The sequence below is a fragment of the Vombatus ursinus genome, unplaced genomic scaffold, assembly GCF_900497805.2.
Source record: "Vombatus ursinus unplaced genomic scaffold, bare-nosed wombat genome assembly UNPS02010769.1, whole genome shotgun sequence".
NCBI classification, from domain to species: Eukaryota; Metazoa; Chordata; class Mammalia; order Diprotodontia; family Vombatidae; genus Vombatus; species Vombatus ursinus.
Window position 1 is genome coordinate 4,263,460 of NW_020950547.1, and position 18,192 is coordinate 4,281,651.

Genomic DNA, 18,192 nt, shown 5'->3' on the forward strand with positions numbered 1-18,192 from the left:
GTATCTTTATTCCAGATGTTCACTGTTTTAGGGAAAAGTAAATTGCCTTTATTACCTATTCAGTGACTTACAAGGGCTTTGTTTCATCCCACCATTGAACCAGAACTAAGAAGTAGGCTGGCGTAGTGTTATGTCTCTAATAGAAGGAAAAAACTAGAAGGAGAATAAGTCACCTAGAAGAGAAAGAGGGATGACCTTGTCCAAGGGACAGATCTCTGAGTAAATTAAACAGAACTCAGAGTTCATGAGATAATAAGAAATTGTGAGTAAATCATGAATGAGTTACTGAGAAGGAATATACGTACTCAGAGGATTATAAGGCAGGCGATTCCAACAGCTAGGGCCTCACGATAGACCAGTCCTCACAACCCATCTTCTTAACTTGCATGTTTTATTTTGGGGTGTTCCTTTGGCAATGGCCTTTACAGTCACATTCTTTTCATGGATACTAAAAAGTTGCTCATTGGGGTCACCAGGCTGGGTGGCACACTAAGGAGGATGTCAGGATAACTGCCTTAGCAATAATCTTGGTGAATTTCTGTAAATTGTTGACTTTGTGGTAGTAGACCTGAAAGCAGTAGCAGAAGAATTGTTGGGACCAAATAGGCAGGTGTCATCATGACAGATGGGCCAGAGGACTGTGGCTATCATGATTGGGGCTATTTTTAGTAGGATTGATCATCATGAGAGTCTCCGAGTTGCCTAGAAGTATAATGGACACATTAGGTTCTTACCCCATTTCCTTCCCACCTTTTCTTGGTGTTTATCCCCCACTAAATGATAATCCATCTTCCCTTTTGCAACCAACACGATATTTCCTGTTCCTGCTATGGTATCTATGGACATCCATTAATTACCCCTGTATGTCTATACCAAATCTTCCCATCTGATTCTAATTGTAGAAGCTCCAAATAGGTGGGGAGAAAATGAACCAGAACCATTCTATGACATTGCTGGGGAAGGAATATAGAGACCTGAGAAAATTGTCTCCTTTTCTTCCTCAGAAGTAAAAAGAGGAGCTTATGAGAGGGTAGAGAGGAGGAGGAGGGGGAGGAAGAAGGAGAACAGTGGTCTGTGAAGTTGGTGTCCACATTTCCCTAACCAGCTGAGAAAAGAAACCACCATGCGTTTGGGCTCAGCTTTGTTGGGGGAAAAGAGAGTCCATTATGAGTGTGGTATAGGACTCAGCAAACTATGGTACCTGCTGTCTGTTTTTGCAAGGCCCAAGAGTTTAGAATGTTTTTACATTTTAAAATAAAGTTTTCTTGTATTTGAAAATCTAAAAACCATCCTTAGCACAAGGGCCATACAAAAACAGTAGTTGGGGGAGGGTTGAGGCTGGGCTGCTGACTCCTGGTATCTTATATCAGTTGCTGTCGAAGTCAGTTGCAATCCCTTGTCTCCATTCCCTGATAGATTTGTGTTCAGCAGATAGTCTGGGGAAGACCTCTTTGGGGGTATGATGCAGGTTGCACAGGAAGGTGATCTAGCCATCTTTTCCATGAGTTGTTTTAAATGTAAGGTCTAAGAGTTGGGTTTTTAACTATCCATTCCATTGTTCAGTTATCCCAGCTGCCTGAGGGGAATATGGAGCATGTGGGTACTATGTGATGCCTTGATCTCAGGTCCATTGTGGGGTAAAGGTAGAGGAAAATGAAGTCCTATTATTGATAGAAATGTAATCTGGTTATCCAAACCTTTAACCATTGTGAGTCTCGAGGGCATAGGCAATGAGTTTGGCAATGGGATATGCTATCGCAGCAACTATTCCGTATACAACATGAGTGCCAATTGCTGTAAGAACATATTGTAGTTGCTTCTGGGGAGGCAAGTCAGTGAAGTGTAGTTGTTAAGAGTGTGGTGTTGTGTGCCCCTGGGCATGCTCTCTTCCATGGGGACACAAGCACATTTCTTCTGTTGACTTATTGGGCATATATTTGGATTAGATGAATTCCTCTCCCAGTTGCCCATGCAGCTAAGGATCACTGGGTTACCATGCATAGTTTGGGCATATATCCAGGAAACCACTGAGGCAATTGACTTGGAACAGGTTTCATTGGCCTTTATTGTTTAGTCATTTCATTCATGCCTGACCCTTTGTTACCACACTTGAGATTTTTCTTGGCAAAGATACTGGAGTGCTTTGCCATTTTGTTTATCAGCTCATTTTACAGATGAGGAAACTGAGACAAACAGGGTTAAGTGACTTGTCTAGGGTCACACAGCTAGTGTCTGAGGCCAGATTTGATCTCAGAAAGATGAGTTTCTGACTCCAGGCCCAGCACACTATCCACTGTGCTATCTAGCTGTCCTTTAGTATGCTACTGCCAGTAACCAAATAGTGGGAAAGGGGAAAGGAATAAGCCTTTATTAAGTATCTACCGTGTGCCAGGTACTGCACTAAGCACTTTATAAAAACCTCATTTGATCCTCACAATAATCCTAGATTGCTAGGTAGGCACTATTATTATCCTCAATTTACAGTTGTGGAAACTGAGGCAGAGGTTAAGTGATGTACCTAGGGTCCCACAGCTTGTGTCTGAAGTCAGAATCAAACTCAGGTCTTCCTGACTTCAGGCGCAGTGCTCTATCCACTGACCATCTACCTTTCTAGCTGTCTAATCCTATCAATTCTTGGGTGTCTTTTTTTGTTTCTAGGGTAGGCCATGACTAACAGTTCATCCTTTACAGGCCAGGGTATATATTCCACTGAACTCAGGCCCACTGGGCCCCCTGCTTGACGGTTCCCTGAATTTTATCAGGTTTTGTTATTGTTCAGTTGTTTACATCGTGTCCTCATTTGGGGTCTTCTTGGCAAACTTAATGGAGTGGCTTGCTATGTCCTTCTCCAGCTCATTTTACAGATGAGGAAACTGAGGCAAACAGGGTTAAGTGACTTGACCATGGTCACACAACTAGTAAGTGTTTGAGGTCAGATTTGAACTCAGGTCTTCCTGACCTGACTCCAGACCCAGTGCTCTATCCACTGTGCCTCCTAGGTGCCCTTATCAGGGTTAGTATCCCTGTAATCTGTGCTTTCTACTTTTCTTTTTCCATTTGAGCGACCAGCACAATGTCATCTATGTAATGGAGGGCTGTAATGCCATAGGAGCAAGGGGGCCTTGGACATGGTTTTTACCCAATGGGGAAAAATTGCAGGGTTGTTTAAGTAGCGTTAGGGTAGGACAGAGAAGGTGTTCTTTCCAAGACAAGTAAAAGCAAATTGGTCTTTGTTGGGCCCCCCCCCCCCTCCTCTGAGAAGAAATGAAAAGAATGCTTTTGTAAGCAATCCCATCACAAAGAGAATCTCTCATCCAGGCCACTGAATTTTAATAGGGGAGGAGACCCTGGAGCTGGCCCCTAGCCTCATATCTAAGGTCAAGTCTTTGAAGTGAATCAAGTCAGAAAGTAAGTTAAGTCACTTTGAAGTGAGTCAAGTCGGGGGAAGGCGTTCCCTTTCAGTAACTTCTGGCAAAAAGTCCTCCAATGGACCACTTCCCTCATGTGTTTGAAAGGATGAGATGTCCTCTCAGACAATGCTGTAAACTCCAGTGTAATCAAGGAATGTAGCTGCCCCCCACCCCCACCCCCACCCCAGAGTCATCATTCATTCAGCTGTTCTCCATCTCTTTTCATAGACCTCTGCCTTATGTTATCTAACTCTTTCACTCTAATACCTCAGTTGTCTTCTTGTATCTCCCACTTCAGTATGAATCTTTGTCATTACTAGTCTCTCCTCCTTCTGTATAAGTCTGTCATAGTGGGAAGGTGAGGGCAACTATTTCCTAAGAGCAGGAGGCATGAGAATAAATGTTTCCTTTGATTTTGCACTGAACCCAGTGAGCGAGTAAACTCCTGTGTGGTCTGGGGAACTAATTCCCTAGATTAATGAGCTCCCGCATAGCACTTCCCAGGAGCCCTGCCTCCTCTTTCCATGAGGAATCTTTCCAGTGCTTGGGGATCCTCACTGTCTTCTTAGATCCTACAGTTCCACACTGTGGATATGGCTTGTGAGGAGATCATGAGTGAGGTACTGAGAAGGCAGTTGATTATTCATAGGCATGGAAGTGTGCAGCTACTCATCCTTTTAGTTCCATGGATAAGCATGAGGTGGTGGCATGGGAATGTGGTGGGATGTGCACCCTAATGGATGGAGAGCCCAGAGCTCTAGATCTCTGCCCTTATGACTAATTGTTGTTTCTGGATATATTCCCTGAGACTAGGTGGGAAGAGGGCCTTTGGGGAAGTCAATCAGTGGGTGGCCTAGAGTTCAACACTCCTTATTGATCAAGAGGTCATTGTGATTAGGCAAGTTTGCTAACCTTGAACACTTGAATTAGGTGAAGTTTACTAAACTCATTATGATCGGGAGGGCTTTGCCAAAATTCTTTGCCTCAGTGAAGCTAAGACCAGTACTTGGGTATATTGGAGTTTCCTGGTTTAAAGTTGGATCAGTGAGTGGCGAAACATAGAGTAATTTCTATTAGCTGGAGCCTAGCAATAGGCCAGTTCTCACAACAGTATTCAAACAAATCAAAATGTTGAAAAATAGAAAATATAAGATATATATCATCAAAAACAATTGACCTGGGGGGCAACTAGGTGGCACAGTGGATAAAGCTCTGACCTTGGAGTCAGGAAGACCTGAGTTCAAATCTGGCCTCAGACACTTGACACTTACTAGCTGTGTGACCTTTGGCAAGTCACTTAACCCCGATTGCCTCACCAAAAAAAAAAAAAAATTGACCCACCAAAAAATGTTGAGGAGAAACAGTTTAAAAATACTGAACGGACTCACTGAAAAATATGACCAAAAAAGCCCCTTGGATACCATATTTCAAGAAGTTGTAAATGAAAATTAATCGCATTTATTAGAACCAGTGGGCAAAGTAAAAATAGGAAGAATTCACTGCTAACCTACAGAAAGAAATCTTAAAATCAAAACTCCCAGAAGTATAGCCAAAATCTAAAACTTCCAGGTTTAAAAAAAAAATACAAACAGACACAAAGTTACAGTTCAAGTACCAAGGAACCATGCAAGATCTGGTAGTTACTACTTTAAGAGAAGGACAATCTAGGAATACTTTATTGCAAGAGGCAGCAGATAAAGGCTTACAATGGAAAATAATCTACCCTTCAACATTAAATATAATCCTACTGGGAAATAATAGACCTTTGAAAAAATAGAGGACTTTCAAGTATTGCTGATGAAAAGATGAAAGCTAAGTAGAAATTTAGCAATTAAAGCAAAGGAGTCAAAAGAAAGCTAGGAAGAAGAAAAAAAAAGCTAAAATGAGTCTCACAGTCTTCAAAAGTAAAGTCAGGTCAGGGTATAAATGAAGGGATTTGATGGGAATCACTACGAGGAGACTTGGGGGAATAAAACTTTTATTACCACCACCATAACTTGGGGGAATAAAACTTTTATCCTTACTACCATGATTCACCTTTTGGACACAGCCCTCATTTTACAGATGAGGAAACAGGCCCAGAGAGAGGGCAAATGCCTTGGCCAAAGTCACACAGGCCTTAAGTGACAGAAGCAGGATTTCAGTGCTTTTAATTTGTTTTGGCCCAGGGAGTACCACATAAGCCTAAGGCCATCAGCCCCATAGATCATGTCCTTTCCTCCAGCCCTTGATATTCTTCCCCTTCCATTGATGCCTCCTGCTTTTCTGACCCCTGTGCCTCTGATTCCCTCCTTAGGAATTCCTGTGCTCCCCTCACTTTGTGCACAGTTCCAAAGACACCAGAGCCAAGCACTTTGAGTTTCCTCAGTTCTGTCTCCTTGAAAATTCGGGCCAAGACCTTGTTGGCCTTTTCACCAGGGTCCAGAGGCTCCAGGCTCTGTAGGTGACAGAGGGGAGCAGTCAGGAAAATCTCTTCCTGGGCTGAATCTTTTCTCATCACCCCTAGCCATGTTCTAGAGGGACAGTAATGAGTGGACAGGGAAGTAAAGCCCACAGTGGTGAAAGGAAGAAAAAATAGTTACCCTTTTTCAGAAACATCATAAACATGTTGGGAGACAGGAAATACTGAAAGCTTCTAGGATTGGAGGTTATGTAGTAAGGGCTCTAGCAGAGAAAGTATCATTTCCATGGTGTCAGGGATCATGAGAAGGTGTTAATAAGAATTTAGAGGGAAATTTTCCTGTGTGTGTGTGTGTGTGTGTGTGTGTGTGTGTGTGTGTGTGTGTGTTGTGGGGAGGGGGAGGGAGAGAAAGGAAAGAAGTCTATTTAGATGATTTTCTCATATATCATTTTACAAGGTACTCTTACATATATCATTCCATTGTATCCTTATAACAATTGTGTGAGGTAGGGCAGATCTTATCCCTGTTTTACAGACGAGGAAACTGAGGCTTTGCTCAAGGTCACACAACTAGTACTATAAGCCAGTTTAAGTTTTCTTACCATTGTACCACAGTATTTCCTTGAAGGGAGGGGATAAAGAACTGACTAAGAATGTCTTAACAGTATGGTGGATAGGAGGTCTCCATTGGGAACTGTTGGGGTCCTTTAAGTCCAGGAAGGAGTATTCACCTCACCCCGCTCCAAGTAGCACCTCATTGCTCTCTTATTCTGGATCTTCTACCCTCGAAAGTAGAGCAAGGTAAGTAGCAAGACCAAGGTGATCACTATCAGCCCTGCTACCACAGCTAGGCCCACAGCCACATGGGTCTTACTGCAGGGCAAAGGAAACAAGGCTTAACCTGAGAATGCAGCTTCTGTACATAAATTGTAGCTTCCTACAGTACCCATTAAGGAAGTTGCATTGGGTCACACAGACGCCCCCTCGACTGTAGTTTCGACAGGATAAGCACTGGCCAGGACCAGGTTTCCAGCAACCCCCAGATGAGCACTGCAGGTCACACACTCGACCCTCTGCCACTGGAGAAGAAGAAGGAGGAGAAGTGGGTCAGAAGAGCCCAACTCAGTCTGCCCACCAAATCCTAACCACTGTGCTTGGCTTTGGGTCCCACAATCTCCAGTTCAGAATCTGTTCTCCCATTCACCTCCCCATCCCCTTGGAACTTCCATATCACCACTGCCTGCCCCCCTCAGGCCTTCACTTCTCCCTTACTTACCACAGTCCTTTTTGGGGCGATTGTGCTTGATATCCAGCCTCCCTTCCTTTGGTCCCCGAAGCAGCCTGGTCCAGTTCAGAGAGTGGTGGTAGCAGAGCTGCTTGTTGGCACTGATATAAATACGCCCAGCACTGACTTCTTTCAGGGACTGAAGGCCCAGCGATGTCACATTCACGTTTTTCATAATCAGCAGGGAGAAACCTCGACTGGGGATGGCAATGGCAATATAAGGAAGGAGGCCCCAGAGAAAAAGCTTAGGACCAGGGGGCCATGACAACTGAGTGGGAACTGTTTCTTTTTGCCCGATGACCCCCAATTCCTCCTACTTAGTTCTCAGAAGGCACTGTGGGTAGGCCTGATGCCAAAAGGTGCCCCCCAAGAATAGGTCCTGTGTCAAACAATGCTGGCTTCCAAACAGACTTACTTGTAGAGACTTCGGCCACCTATGGTTGTCAGGTTGGAGAAGACACTAAAGTTGTGCATGTGGGGGGGCCACGACTGGATGTTCAGGTAACCTGCAGAGGAAGGGAACTTTCCTAATGGAGTCTGCCTTCTTTCCCCTCTGCACCTGCTCACTTGCTTGTGTCTCTCCCCAAGTAGCTGGGATACAGTTGCTCCTCCCTGGGGTCCCCTGCCAGTGTTCCTAGTCTGCTTGTTTCCCTGGAGACACATCCCTTCTTCCCTGACCCCACTTACCTGTAATCTCCCGAACTGTCTGGAAGACATTGAGTTTCTCAGGATCCAGGGCAGGTATGTTGTGCCAGGGGTCTCTGGGGAAGATGAGGAAAAACATGAGAGTTTTCTCCAAATTTTTTAAGATGAGCTGAAACAAGGGATTAGATCACAATTTATTCTAAGGACCAGAACTAGGCTGAAATGGGTGAAAATTATAGGGATTAAATACGAGTTAACATAAGAGCTTTCCAACAATTTTCCAACAATCCAGCATTGGAATAAGCTGCCCCCCCCAACAAAAAAGCACAAGGAAGTGTTTGAGCCCAGGGGAGATAAGCATCTATTAGGGATATTAGAGAGGAGATGGCATTACTGATGTCACACAATCATTTCTTTTGTAAGAGTTGGGGTGAGGAGGTGGGTAAAAGTGTGGAAGAACCCAAGAGGGGCTTCAAGAAGAAGAGAGTCTAACCCTTTGAGGCCAGTGATAAGGAAGTCCAGATTTCCCAAGATCTTGGTACAGTTCACAAACCCATCGATGTTGCTAGAGTCCACAGTCTGAAATCGGCTACCTGAGCCTGTCCCCTCACAGGCTGCAAACATAAATGGGATGGGAAGGAGTCAAAGGAAATTCAGAGGGATTTGATGGGAGGCACTAAGAGGAGACTTGGGGAAATTAAACTTTCTTCCTTACCGCCATGACTGACTCACCTTTTGGACACAGCCCTCCACAGGGCTCACACATCTTCATCCCATTCTTTTCTACCTCCATCTTGTCCCCAGGACAGGCCCTGACACAGGATGTGTGATCTATCACAAAGTTATCTGTGCAAGGGAAGAAGATGGGAAGAAAATGAGAAAAGGCAAATCCCACCCTCTGTCAGACCTTCCTAGGATTTAAAGCTGAACAGGACTTAGGAGGGCATGTCCTCTACTCCCTACATTTGACAGATAAAGGAACTCCAGGCAAAGAGTTGAAGTGACTTAAGAAGGCCATAGGTTGTGACTGGCAGAGCCAGGATTCAAAATAAGGTCCTCTGACTCCCAACCCAGAGTTCTTTCCCCTCTGTAATACACTGGGGACAGAGGGAATGCTTGCCCCTCCTGCACCTTCAGGTGTCCTGATTGCCTGCAGTGGAGGTTCTTGCAGCCCCCTTTATCTCATGTCCTTGGCAAAAGTCCCTTCATCTCCTCCCCAAGAGTCCCTCATAGAGGAGTCATCAAACATGTGTCTCCCTTTTTTAACCTTCCTCTCTAATCAACTTGTCACCATCCCCATGGACACACATCCAGAAACCCAGAGAGTGACTTTCCCTATTCCTACTCCACCAATCTCTGCCCAGGTTTCCTTTCTCTACCTCTTGCAGCCACTTACGGGGACAGCTGGCCACACAGACCCCTCCATACTGGTACTTGGTGTGAGGATTGGGCTCTAGTTGGAAGGTGAGTTTGTTGTAGACAAGAGGCAGTGGGCACAGAGACACACAGGCTCCACTATCATTGAAGTGTCGGCATGCCTAGGCAACAGGGGGGAGTCAGGGTGGAGGAGTACTTGTTGTCTACTCATACATTCCCCCAGCCGCCAGGCCTCCCCCCCCATACTCTCCAACACTTGGTATGCCAGGCCAGGGCATACTAAAAAGGGCCCTTCCCATCACCCCAGTACATACAAAGCAGTCTGTCTCTCGGGGACCTCCACAGCCACCTGCACACTCATCATGGCAGCACTGGTTGGGATTGGGCCCAAAGCAGTGGCTGTTGCATTGGGGAGCACAGATTGTCTTTGTCACTGTTTAGGGAAAGAATGGTAGAAGGCATGACCACCAAGATCTACCTATCCCCTATTCACTATCCTCCCCACCCCCTTGCCTATTCATTACCCTTCCCCCAACTCCTGGCTAGCTGAACTCACACTAAAGTCTTCATACTAGCTAGCTCAAGCCATAGGGGAAGATTTAAGAAACTGAAGTCTCAGGGTTTAAGAAAGGTACACACGTGTTTGGCAGTCTCCTGGTCCAGGACCCCAGCATTTCCCCCCACAGGACTCATGGCAAAGGGCACCTGGTTGAGGAAAGAGGCAGAGACAAGGAAACCATCAGTATCTCTGCCCATTTCTTGTGCTGTGGTACCCTCCAAAGTGAGAGAGTTAGGAAGGACAGTCACCCTGTCTCCCTCCTGGTCCCAACTCTATACCCTCTGTCCTTAACAGCTCCTTCAAATACTCAGTCAGACTCGGTGTGAGGATACAATGAGCAGGAAGCGAGGCCAACAGAATAAGAGATTAGAGGTGAGGGTAGAGGACTACCCAGTAGGAAGGAGCTTGGTTGAGGTGATGGGCATGCTTATTTGATGTGTCCTGGGCTGAATGAGACTTTAAAGTTTCTGCAAGGACAGCTGGGAAAAGTTTTTCTACAGCATGTGATAAAGGTCTCATTTCTCAAATATATACAGAACTGAATCAAATTTATAAAAATACAGGTCATTCCCCAATTGATAAATGATCAAAGGATATGAACAGGTAGTTTTCAGATGAAGTAATCAAAGCTATCTATAGTTATATGAGAAATGCTCTAAGTCACTATAGATTAGAGAAATGTAAATTAAACCTACTCTGAGGTAATACCTCAATACCTATCAGATTCACTAATATAACAAAAAAGGAAAATGATAAATGTTGGAGGGGATGTAGGATTGTGATACTCCTGAACTATCGGTAAAATTGTGAACTAATCCAACCATTCTGGAGAACAATTTGGAACTATGCCCAAATGGCTGTAAAACTATGTGCACCCTTTGACCTAGCAATACCACTAAGAGGTTTATATCCCAAAGAGAAAGGAAAAAAGGGAAAAGGGCCTATCAGTACAAAAATATTTATCTCAGCTCTTTTTGTGGTGGCAAAGAATTGGAAATTGAGGGACTGTCCATCAATTGAGGAATGGCTGAACGAGTTTTGGTGTATGATTGTAATTGGATACTATTGTGCTATAAGAAATGACAAGCAGGTTAATTTCAGAAAAATCTGGAAAGATTTATATGAACTGATACAAAGTAAAGTGAGCAGAACCAGGAGAACATTGTACATAGTAACAGCAATATTGTATGATGATCACCTGTGAATAACTTAGCTAATCTCAGCAACACAACGATCCAAGACAATTCCAAAGGACTCATTATGAAAAATGTTACCCACTTCCAGAGAAAGAACTGATAGAGTCTGAATGCACATTGAAGCATATTATTTTTCATTTGATTTTTTTCATGGTAGGTTTTTTTGGGGGTGTCCGTGTTCTCTTTAAAATATGACTGATAGGGAAATATGTTTAGCATGATTGCACATGTATAACTTATATCAAATTGCTTACCATCTCAGAGAAGGAGGAGGGAAGGGAGGAAGAGAATTTGGAACTCAAAATTAAAAAAAAAATTAAAACTTGTTTTTACATGTAATTGAGAAGAAAAAATAAAATATTAGTTTTTAAAAAGAGTCTACAAGGGCCCAGATGAATGTGCTGGGGTTATGGGATCTGGGTGGACAAAACTACCAGGGAACCTGAAGGATACTTTTTGGGACTTTCCTGAGGGGAAGGAATAGCAATATTGAAGTATTTCATCCTGGAAATTTATCCACTTGTAGGATATGTGGGTCCATCCTGGGGCCTGTGGAATATCATGAGGGATGAACTTGTTCAGTGTCATGGACCTAGGGTTAGGGCACTGAGGATGAAGATTTAATGGAGGGGAATCTCCTTTGGAGGGAGGACTTAATGGGAATGTGGGGAAGTGACTCACAGTTTTTGCCATTGTTCTTCACCACAATCTCATCCTGTTGGTCCCTGATGATGTCTCTCCAGTCAATTGTGCCCATGTGACAAAGTTTATCATTCCTTTCAATGTAAACACCCCCAGCCAGGATCTCTGGAGGGAAAGATTGGTAGGGTAGAATTGAAATCTCCAGGACCAAATTGAGTTGCTTACCACAGGTCTTCCACACATGTCTATCCTTGCTTTGAGATTATATTTGAAAGGATACAAGGGTGCAAGGTAGATGGGTTTGGGTAGAAGAGGCCCAAATTCCAAAGAAGCTCTGTTTGGGGATAGGGGATAGGGAATGAGGCTGAAGCATCTCTTGGTTCCCCAGACACCTGTCCTAGATCTGGTTTAGCCAGTAGAAGACAGGCGGAGCAATGGGGAGGCTGGAAGATTCAGCTGATTCAGCTTTCCCCACTTCTCCAACTCCAGGCTTCCCTATTTATTTTTCAACTGACTGGAGCATGGAAGTAGGAGGGAGAGGCTGAGGGCAGGAGAAATGTGAACCAAATGATATTTAACCAGCGTGCTTTTCCCTAGGGGGACAAATACAAGAAATTGGGACTGTAGTTTGGGTGTGGGGAGGTCAGGGAGCTGGTAGAAGAAAGTCAGGGTAGACATTGTACAACAACCCCAAATGCAAAGGCATAGGCAGAGGTCAAGGCTCAAGACCAGATCTTAGCTATGACTCCCCTCAACCCCTGCAGAGGCATAAATAAGGCCTTTGTTCCTCCCTACGGACCTTGTGTCAAGGGCTTGTGGTAGTCAGTTTGGTAGTTATATATGGTTATCTGAGCTATTAAGAGTAGAAGAAAGAATAGGTGAAAGAATGGGAAGGATGAGCAAGGATGGGAAGAGGGTTGATGAGATGAATGGGCAGCTGTCAGTGACTGACCAGTTGTCAACTGGAAAGGTCAGTGTGTTGGTCATAGAGGTCAGAGTACTGTGTAGACATAGTCAGTGGACTAGTTAGCAGTTACCTGTCAGCTGATTGAGGTGGAGCTGGCGTAGGGCATGGTTGGAGTTGGTGTTATAGTTGAGCACGACAAAGATGGTAAACTTCCCATCATGGACCTGGGCTCCTCTTACCAGGTGAAGGTTGGGGAGTGGCAGAGTAGAGAACTCATTCATGGTGATTAGGACATATCCTGTCACCTCCCGGATCCACCATGTTGGGACACAGGAGCATCAGTGAGAAGGAGTGACTACATATATCAACCTGAAACACAATCTTGTGCTCCTTTCCTCTAATCACAGAAACAAGATAAGGAAGCTTTGGATGGGGAAGAAAGAGGATATTCCAGGTCTTCCAGATTCTCTGTTCTGGAGCAGGAAGCTGGAATTTAGAGATCATTTTCAGACTCTTTACCTCTGGGAATCAGGATGCTAAGAACCAGATGAGACATGATTATTCTGGTCCTCAATGCCTTCTTCTCCTGAGCTTCTTGATCTAAAGGGATCCCTCCTCCTAATACTTTGCTCTTGGGAACTCTGTTTCTCAACAAGATAATCTACAAAGGGCTCCCTCCTCCTTCCCCTTTCCCCCCTCCTGCCAATTCTTGTCCTCTTTATATACACAGTTCTTTATCAGGGAGGGAAGGTAGAGGACAGGTCCTAAGAGAGAACGGGGTTTTTCCACAGGGAGAAAAAAGGGGAACCAGGAAAAAGTTGGGAATAATGTTCCCTGCTGCCAGGGAAAAGAGGTCAAGGGTATATCTCAAGTAGAGAGTGGAGGTAATGAAAGAAAAGGAACCCGCAGGAATGAGAGGTCAGAGTTGTGATCTGTAAGCACAATTTCTAGGTTTCCCATCACCACCTCACACCACCCAGAATGCTCATTCAGGGTCTTGTACTGGCTTTCCAGATCACCGTTAACACACAGTCCTGGACATGCTGTTGAGAGAGGAATAAGAAGATCTGAGGATTTGGGAGTCCCCTTACAATACCACCACAGTACCGGGCTGTTCTTCTCGATAGGGACGGGATTCTAGTGGGAGTTGAATGTCAGATAGTTTGGGTAAGAGGAAGAGATGGGGCAGGATAAGGCATAGATATTCCGCGCCCTTATATTCAGAATTCCTGGAGTGGAAGGAAATAGACATGGGGACATCTTATCACAGGCATGAAGACTAAGAGATTAACCAAGTCTAAACTATTATTTCAGAGTTTGTTTGTTTTTTCTTCAGGTGGCTGGTTGTCCCCTAGTAGAGGGAGAAGGAAGCACAGAGCAATAACTCTCTTCTGCCCTTGAAATAAAGGTCCCTTTGGGGCAGACACACAGCTCATATTGTGTCCACTAGGATGAGAAAGGGTGGGACAGAGGGGTGGGAATAATACCCACTGCCATAGCCCAATCCACCGTGAGTTGATTTTGTCCTAGAAAAGGGCAGCCCTTCCCTCCCCCAGCCTCCTCTTGCTCTCCCTTCAAGCCTTAGACTCAGAGAGTGACCTCACTGGAGGGAAAAGAGAATGGTCTTTAGCAGCTTTGTCTTTTCAGCTGGTAGAAGATAAATGCAAGACCCCCATAAACCTCTCCCATACTTCAGTTCCTCCTTCCAATCTCTCCCATATGTTATCCAATATTGACTCCATCCTCAATGCACTCTATTCCTCCACCCCAAATCTTGGTATTTGGTATCTCTCCCCCATCATTTCTCCTTGGTTTTCATCGGGGCAAAAAAAAGACTAGGGTGGGTAACAGGAAGGAAATTTCCACGTAATATCATTTTTTTTAAAAATCAAATTTAATTTTCAGCTCCAAATTCTTTCCCTTCTACCTTCCCCTCTTCCCCCATTGAGAAAGTAAGAAAAACAAAACCTGTTACAAACATGTATGATCAAGTAAAACAAATTCAAACATTAGCCATGTCATATATGTATATGTATGTGCACATGTATATGTGCATACATGTATACATGTATGTGTGCATGCATGTGTGTGTATACGTGTATATGTATTCATATATACCTGCACTCTAAGTCCATCACCTCTCTTATTTGGAGGTGAGTATTATGTTTCATCATGAGTCTTCTGGAATCGTGGTTAGTCATTTTGTTGATTAGAGTTCCTAAGTCTTTCAATGTTTCTCTTTACCATATTATCATATAAATTATTCTACTAGTTTTGCTTAATTCACTTTGGCTCATTTCATGCAAATATTTCCAAGTTTCTCTGAAACCACCCCTCTTTGTAATTTCTTATAGCACAATAGTATTCTGTCACATTCATGTGCCATAAATTGTTCAGTCATTTCCCAACTGATGGGCAGCTCTTAGGTTTTACAGTTCTTTGCCACCATGAAAAGAGCTGTTATAAATAGTTTTATACATATTAATCCTATGCCTCTTTCTTTGATCTGAGGTAAAACTAGAAGTCATATCATTAGGTTAAAGGAGTTTCAAATTGCTTTCTAGAATAGCTAGAGTGCTAGATCAATTCACAGTTCTGCCAACGATACAATAACATACCTGTTTTCCTACATTGCATTTGCAATTTTCCTTTTCAGATTTGCCAGTCTGATGGGTATTAGGTGGTATCTCAGGGTTGTTTTTGATTTGCATTCCTCTATCAATGATTAAGAATATTTTTAATATGTATATTAATAGCTTGGATTTCCTCTGAAAACTGTCTATTCATATACCTTGACCATTTGTCAATTCAGAAATGACTCTTATTCTTATAAATTTGGCTTAGTTCCCTATATATTTGAGAAATGAGATCTTTATCAGAGAAACTTGATGCAAAGATTTTCCCCAGTTTTCTGCTTTTCTTCTAATTTTAACTACATTGTTTTTGTTTGTGCAAAAGCATTTAAATTTTATATACTCAAAACTGTCCATTTTACTTTCTGTGAACCTCTCTATCTCTTGTTCAATCGTGAACTCTTCCCTTTTCCATAGATCTGACTAGTAATTTCTTCTATGCTCCTCTAATTTATTTATGATGTCACTATTTATATCTAAGGCATGTAACCATTTGAAACTTATCTTGGTATATGCTATGAGATGCTGGTCTTTATCTAGTTTATGCCATATCAATTTCCACTTTCCCCAAAAGTTTTTGTTGAATAGTGAATTCTTGACCCAATAACTGGGATCCATCTCTCTATTTCTTACCCAGTTACAACTTGTTTTGATGGTCACAGCTTTGAGTAGTTTAAAATCTGATACTAGTAAGCCTCCTTCCTTCCTACTTTTTTTCATTAACTCTTTTGATGCTATTTACCCTTTGTTTCTCCAGATAAATTTTGTTATTTTTTCCTAGCTTTATAAAGTAGTCCTTTGTATTTTGACTGGTATGATACTGAATAAATAACTTAAGTAGTATTGTCGTTTTTGTTATGTTGTCTCAGCCTACCCAAAGCAATGAATATTTCTCCAATTATTTAGATCTGCCTTTTTAAAATTTCAGTTTATTATTTATTTTTAACATTCTTCTTTTTAAATTTTGAGTTACAAATTCTCCACCTCCCTCCTACCTCCTCCCCTTCCCACTCAGATGGCAAACAATATAATATCAATTATACATGTGAAATATACAAAACATATTTTCATATTAGGCATGGTTTTTTAATTTTTAAAAATATTTTTCTTTTAAAATTTTTTCTTTCATTTTTTTTAAAGCAAGAAAAATAAAGTGAGAAAATTATACTTCAATTTGTACTCAGAATTCATCAGCTCTCTCTCTGAAAGTGTATATCTCTTTTTTTCATCATGAATCCTTTGGATAATTGTATTATTATATCTGTTTTTATATGTGTAAAAATGTTTTGTAATTGTGTTCATATAGTTCCTGTTCATCTATTAGCAGGTAGAATCCCAAGTATTTTATACTATCTGTAGTTATTTTAAATGAATTTTCTCTAACTTTTCCTTCTGGGTTTGTTGGTAATATACAGACGTGCTGGTGATTTCTGTGCATTTATCTTATATCCTTTATCTTGGCTAAAGTTGTTCATTGTTGTTGTGCATTTTTAGTTAATTCACTGGGGTTCTCAAAGTAAATCATCATATCATTTGCAAAAATGATATTTTTGCTTCTTCTTTCTTGTTTATTCCTTCCATTTCTTTTTCTTGGTTTATTATCATACGTAGTATTCCTAGCACTATATTTAATAGTAATAGTAATAATGGACATCCTTACTTTACCATCAATCTTTTTAGAAAGACCTTAATTTATCCTTATTATAGATAATGCTGGCTCTTAACTGTAGATAAATAATACTATTCCTTTTCAGGAAAACTCTCTTATTCTTATGATTTCTAGTGTTGTTTTTTTCTTAAACAGGAATGAGTGTTGTATCTTGTCCAAAACTTTTGCTGCATCTATTAATATAATCATGTGATTTTTGTTATTAATATTGACAATTATGTTTATAGTTTTCCTAATTTTGAACCAGCCCTGCAATCCTGATACAAATCTAACCTGGTCATCTTTGTGATATGTAGCTGTAGTCTCCATGTTAATATTTCATTTAAAAATTTTGCATCAATATTTGTCAGGGATATTGGTCTGTAGTTTTCTTTCTCTGTTTTGACTCTCCCTCGTTTGGGTATCAAGACCATATTTGTGTTACCAAAGGAATTTGGTAGAACTCTCTCTTTTCCTCTTTGTTTTTTCAAATAGTTTATTTAGTATTAGAATTAATTGTTCTTTAAATTACTGGTACAATTCACTTGCAAATCCATTTCTGGATCCATTTGTAGGACCAACTTGGTCCTAGTTTTTTTTTTTCCGAGTTCATTTGTGGATTGTTTAATTTCCTTTTCTAATATAGAGTAAATACTTTATTTCTTGTTCTGTTAATGGAAATTTATATTTCTGTAAATAATGATTCATCTCACTTAGATTATCAGTTTTATTGGCATATTCTGGGGCAAAAAGTTCCTAATAATTTATTCTTTCTTCATTGGTTGTAAATTCACCTTTTTAATTTTTGATATTTGTAATTTGGTTTTCTCCTTTAAAAAAATAAATCAAGTTAGCTTATCAATTTTATCAGGTTTTTTCCCCATAAAACAAACTTCTAGTTTTATGTGGGTTTTTTGTTTTTAATTTTGTTATTCTCCTTTGATTTTCAGGATTTATATTTTGGTATTTAATTGGTCATTTTTAATTTGATGGGTTCCTAGTTTTTTGGCTGTATGTCCAATTCTTTGATGTGCTCTTTCTCCCTTTTATTGATTAAAGTGTTTAGAGATATAATTTTTCTCTTTAGCACTGCTTTGGCTGGATCTTAATATTTTTGGTATGTTGTCTCATTGTTGTCATTATCTTTAATGAAATTATTGATTATATGTATACTTTGTTGTTTGACCTACTCATTCTTTAGGACTAAGATATTTAATTTACAATTAATTTTTAATTTTTTTTCAAAGGCCCTTTATCAAATATAGTTTTTATTGCATTACGATCTAAAAATGATGCATTTAACCTTTTGATTGTTTTGCATTTATTTGTGAAATGTTTATGCCTTGATCAATTTTTGTAAAGGTGCTCATGTACAGATGAGCATAAATATACACCTTTCTATCCCATTTAATACTTCAATTCCAATTCAATAGTCCAGAAGTCTTATCATATCTAACTTTTCTAAAATTCTATTCAGGTTCTTAATTTC

General features: G+C 41.4%; 1 protein-coding gene across 1 annotated transcript; it reads right to left on the reverse strand.

Annotated features, from left to right (window-relative positions):
* Positions 1–6,666: 6,666 nt before the first annotated feature.
* Positions 6,667–15,059, reverse strand: LOC114037966 (receptor tyrosine-protein kinase erbB-3-like). The gene is made up of 13 exons (XM_027854993.1): positions 15,041–15,059; positions 13,328–13,465; positions 12,553–12,741; positions 11,555–11,680; positions 9,758–9,823; positions 9,433–9,551; positions 9,138–9,279; positions 8,474–8,587; positions 8,235–8,355; positions 7,784–7,857; positions 7,512–7,602; positions 7,088–7,293; positions 6,667–6,890 (listed from the first exon to the last, which is right to left on the reverse strand). The coding sequence occupies exons 1-13, from the start codon at positions 15,057–15,059 to the stop codon at positions 6,682–6,684; spliced, it is 1,614 nt and encodes a 537-aa protein (XP_027710794.1). The 3' UTR covers positions 6,667–6,681.
* Between the last annotated feature and the right edge of the window lie 3,133 nt (positions 15,060–18,192).

Coding starts and splice junctions, on each gene's coding strand:
- LOC114037966 (XM_027854993.1), bottom strand. Junction 9,552..9,757: donor ACCAGGAGACTGCCAAACAC/GTGTGTACCTTT, acceptor TTCCCTAAACAG/TGACAAAGACAATCTGTGCT. Junction 8,588..9,137: donor CTGTGTGGCCAGCTGTCCCC/GTAAGTGGCTGC, acceptor TCCCTTGCACAG/ATAACTTTGTGATAGATCAC.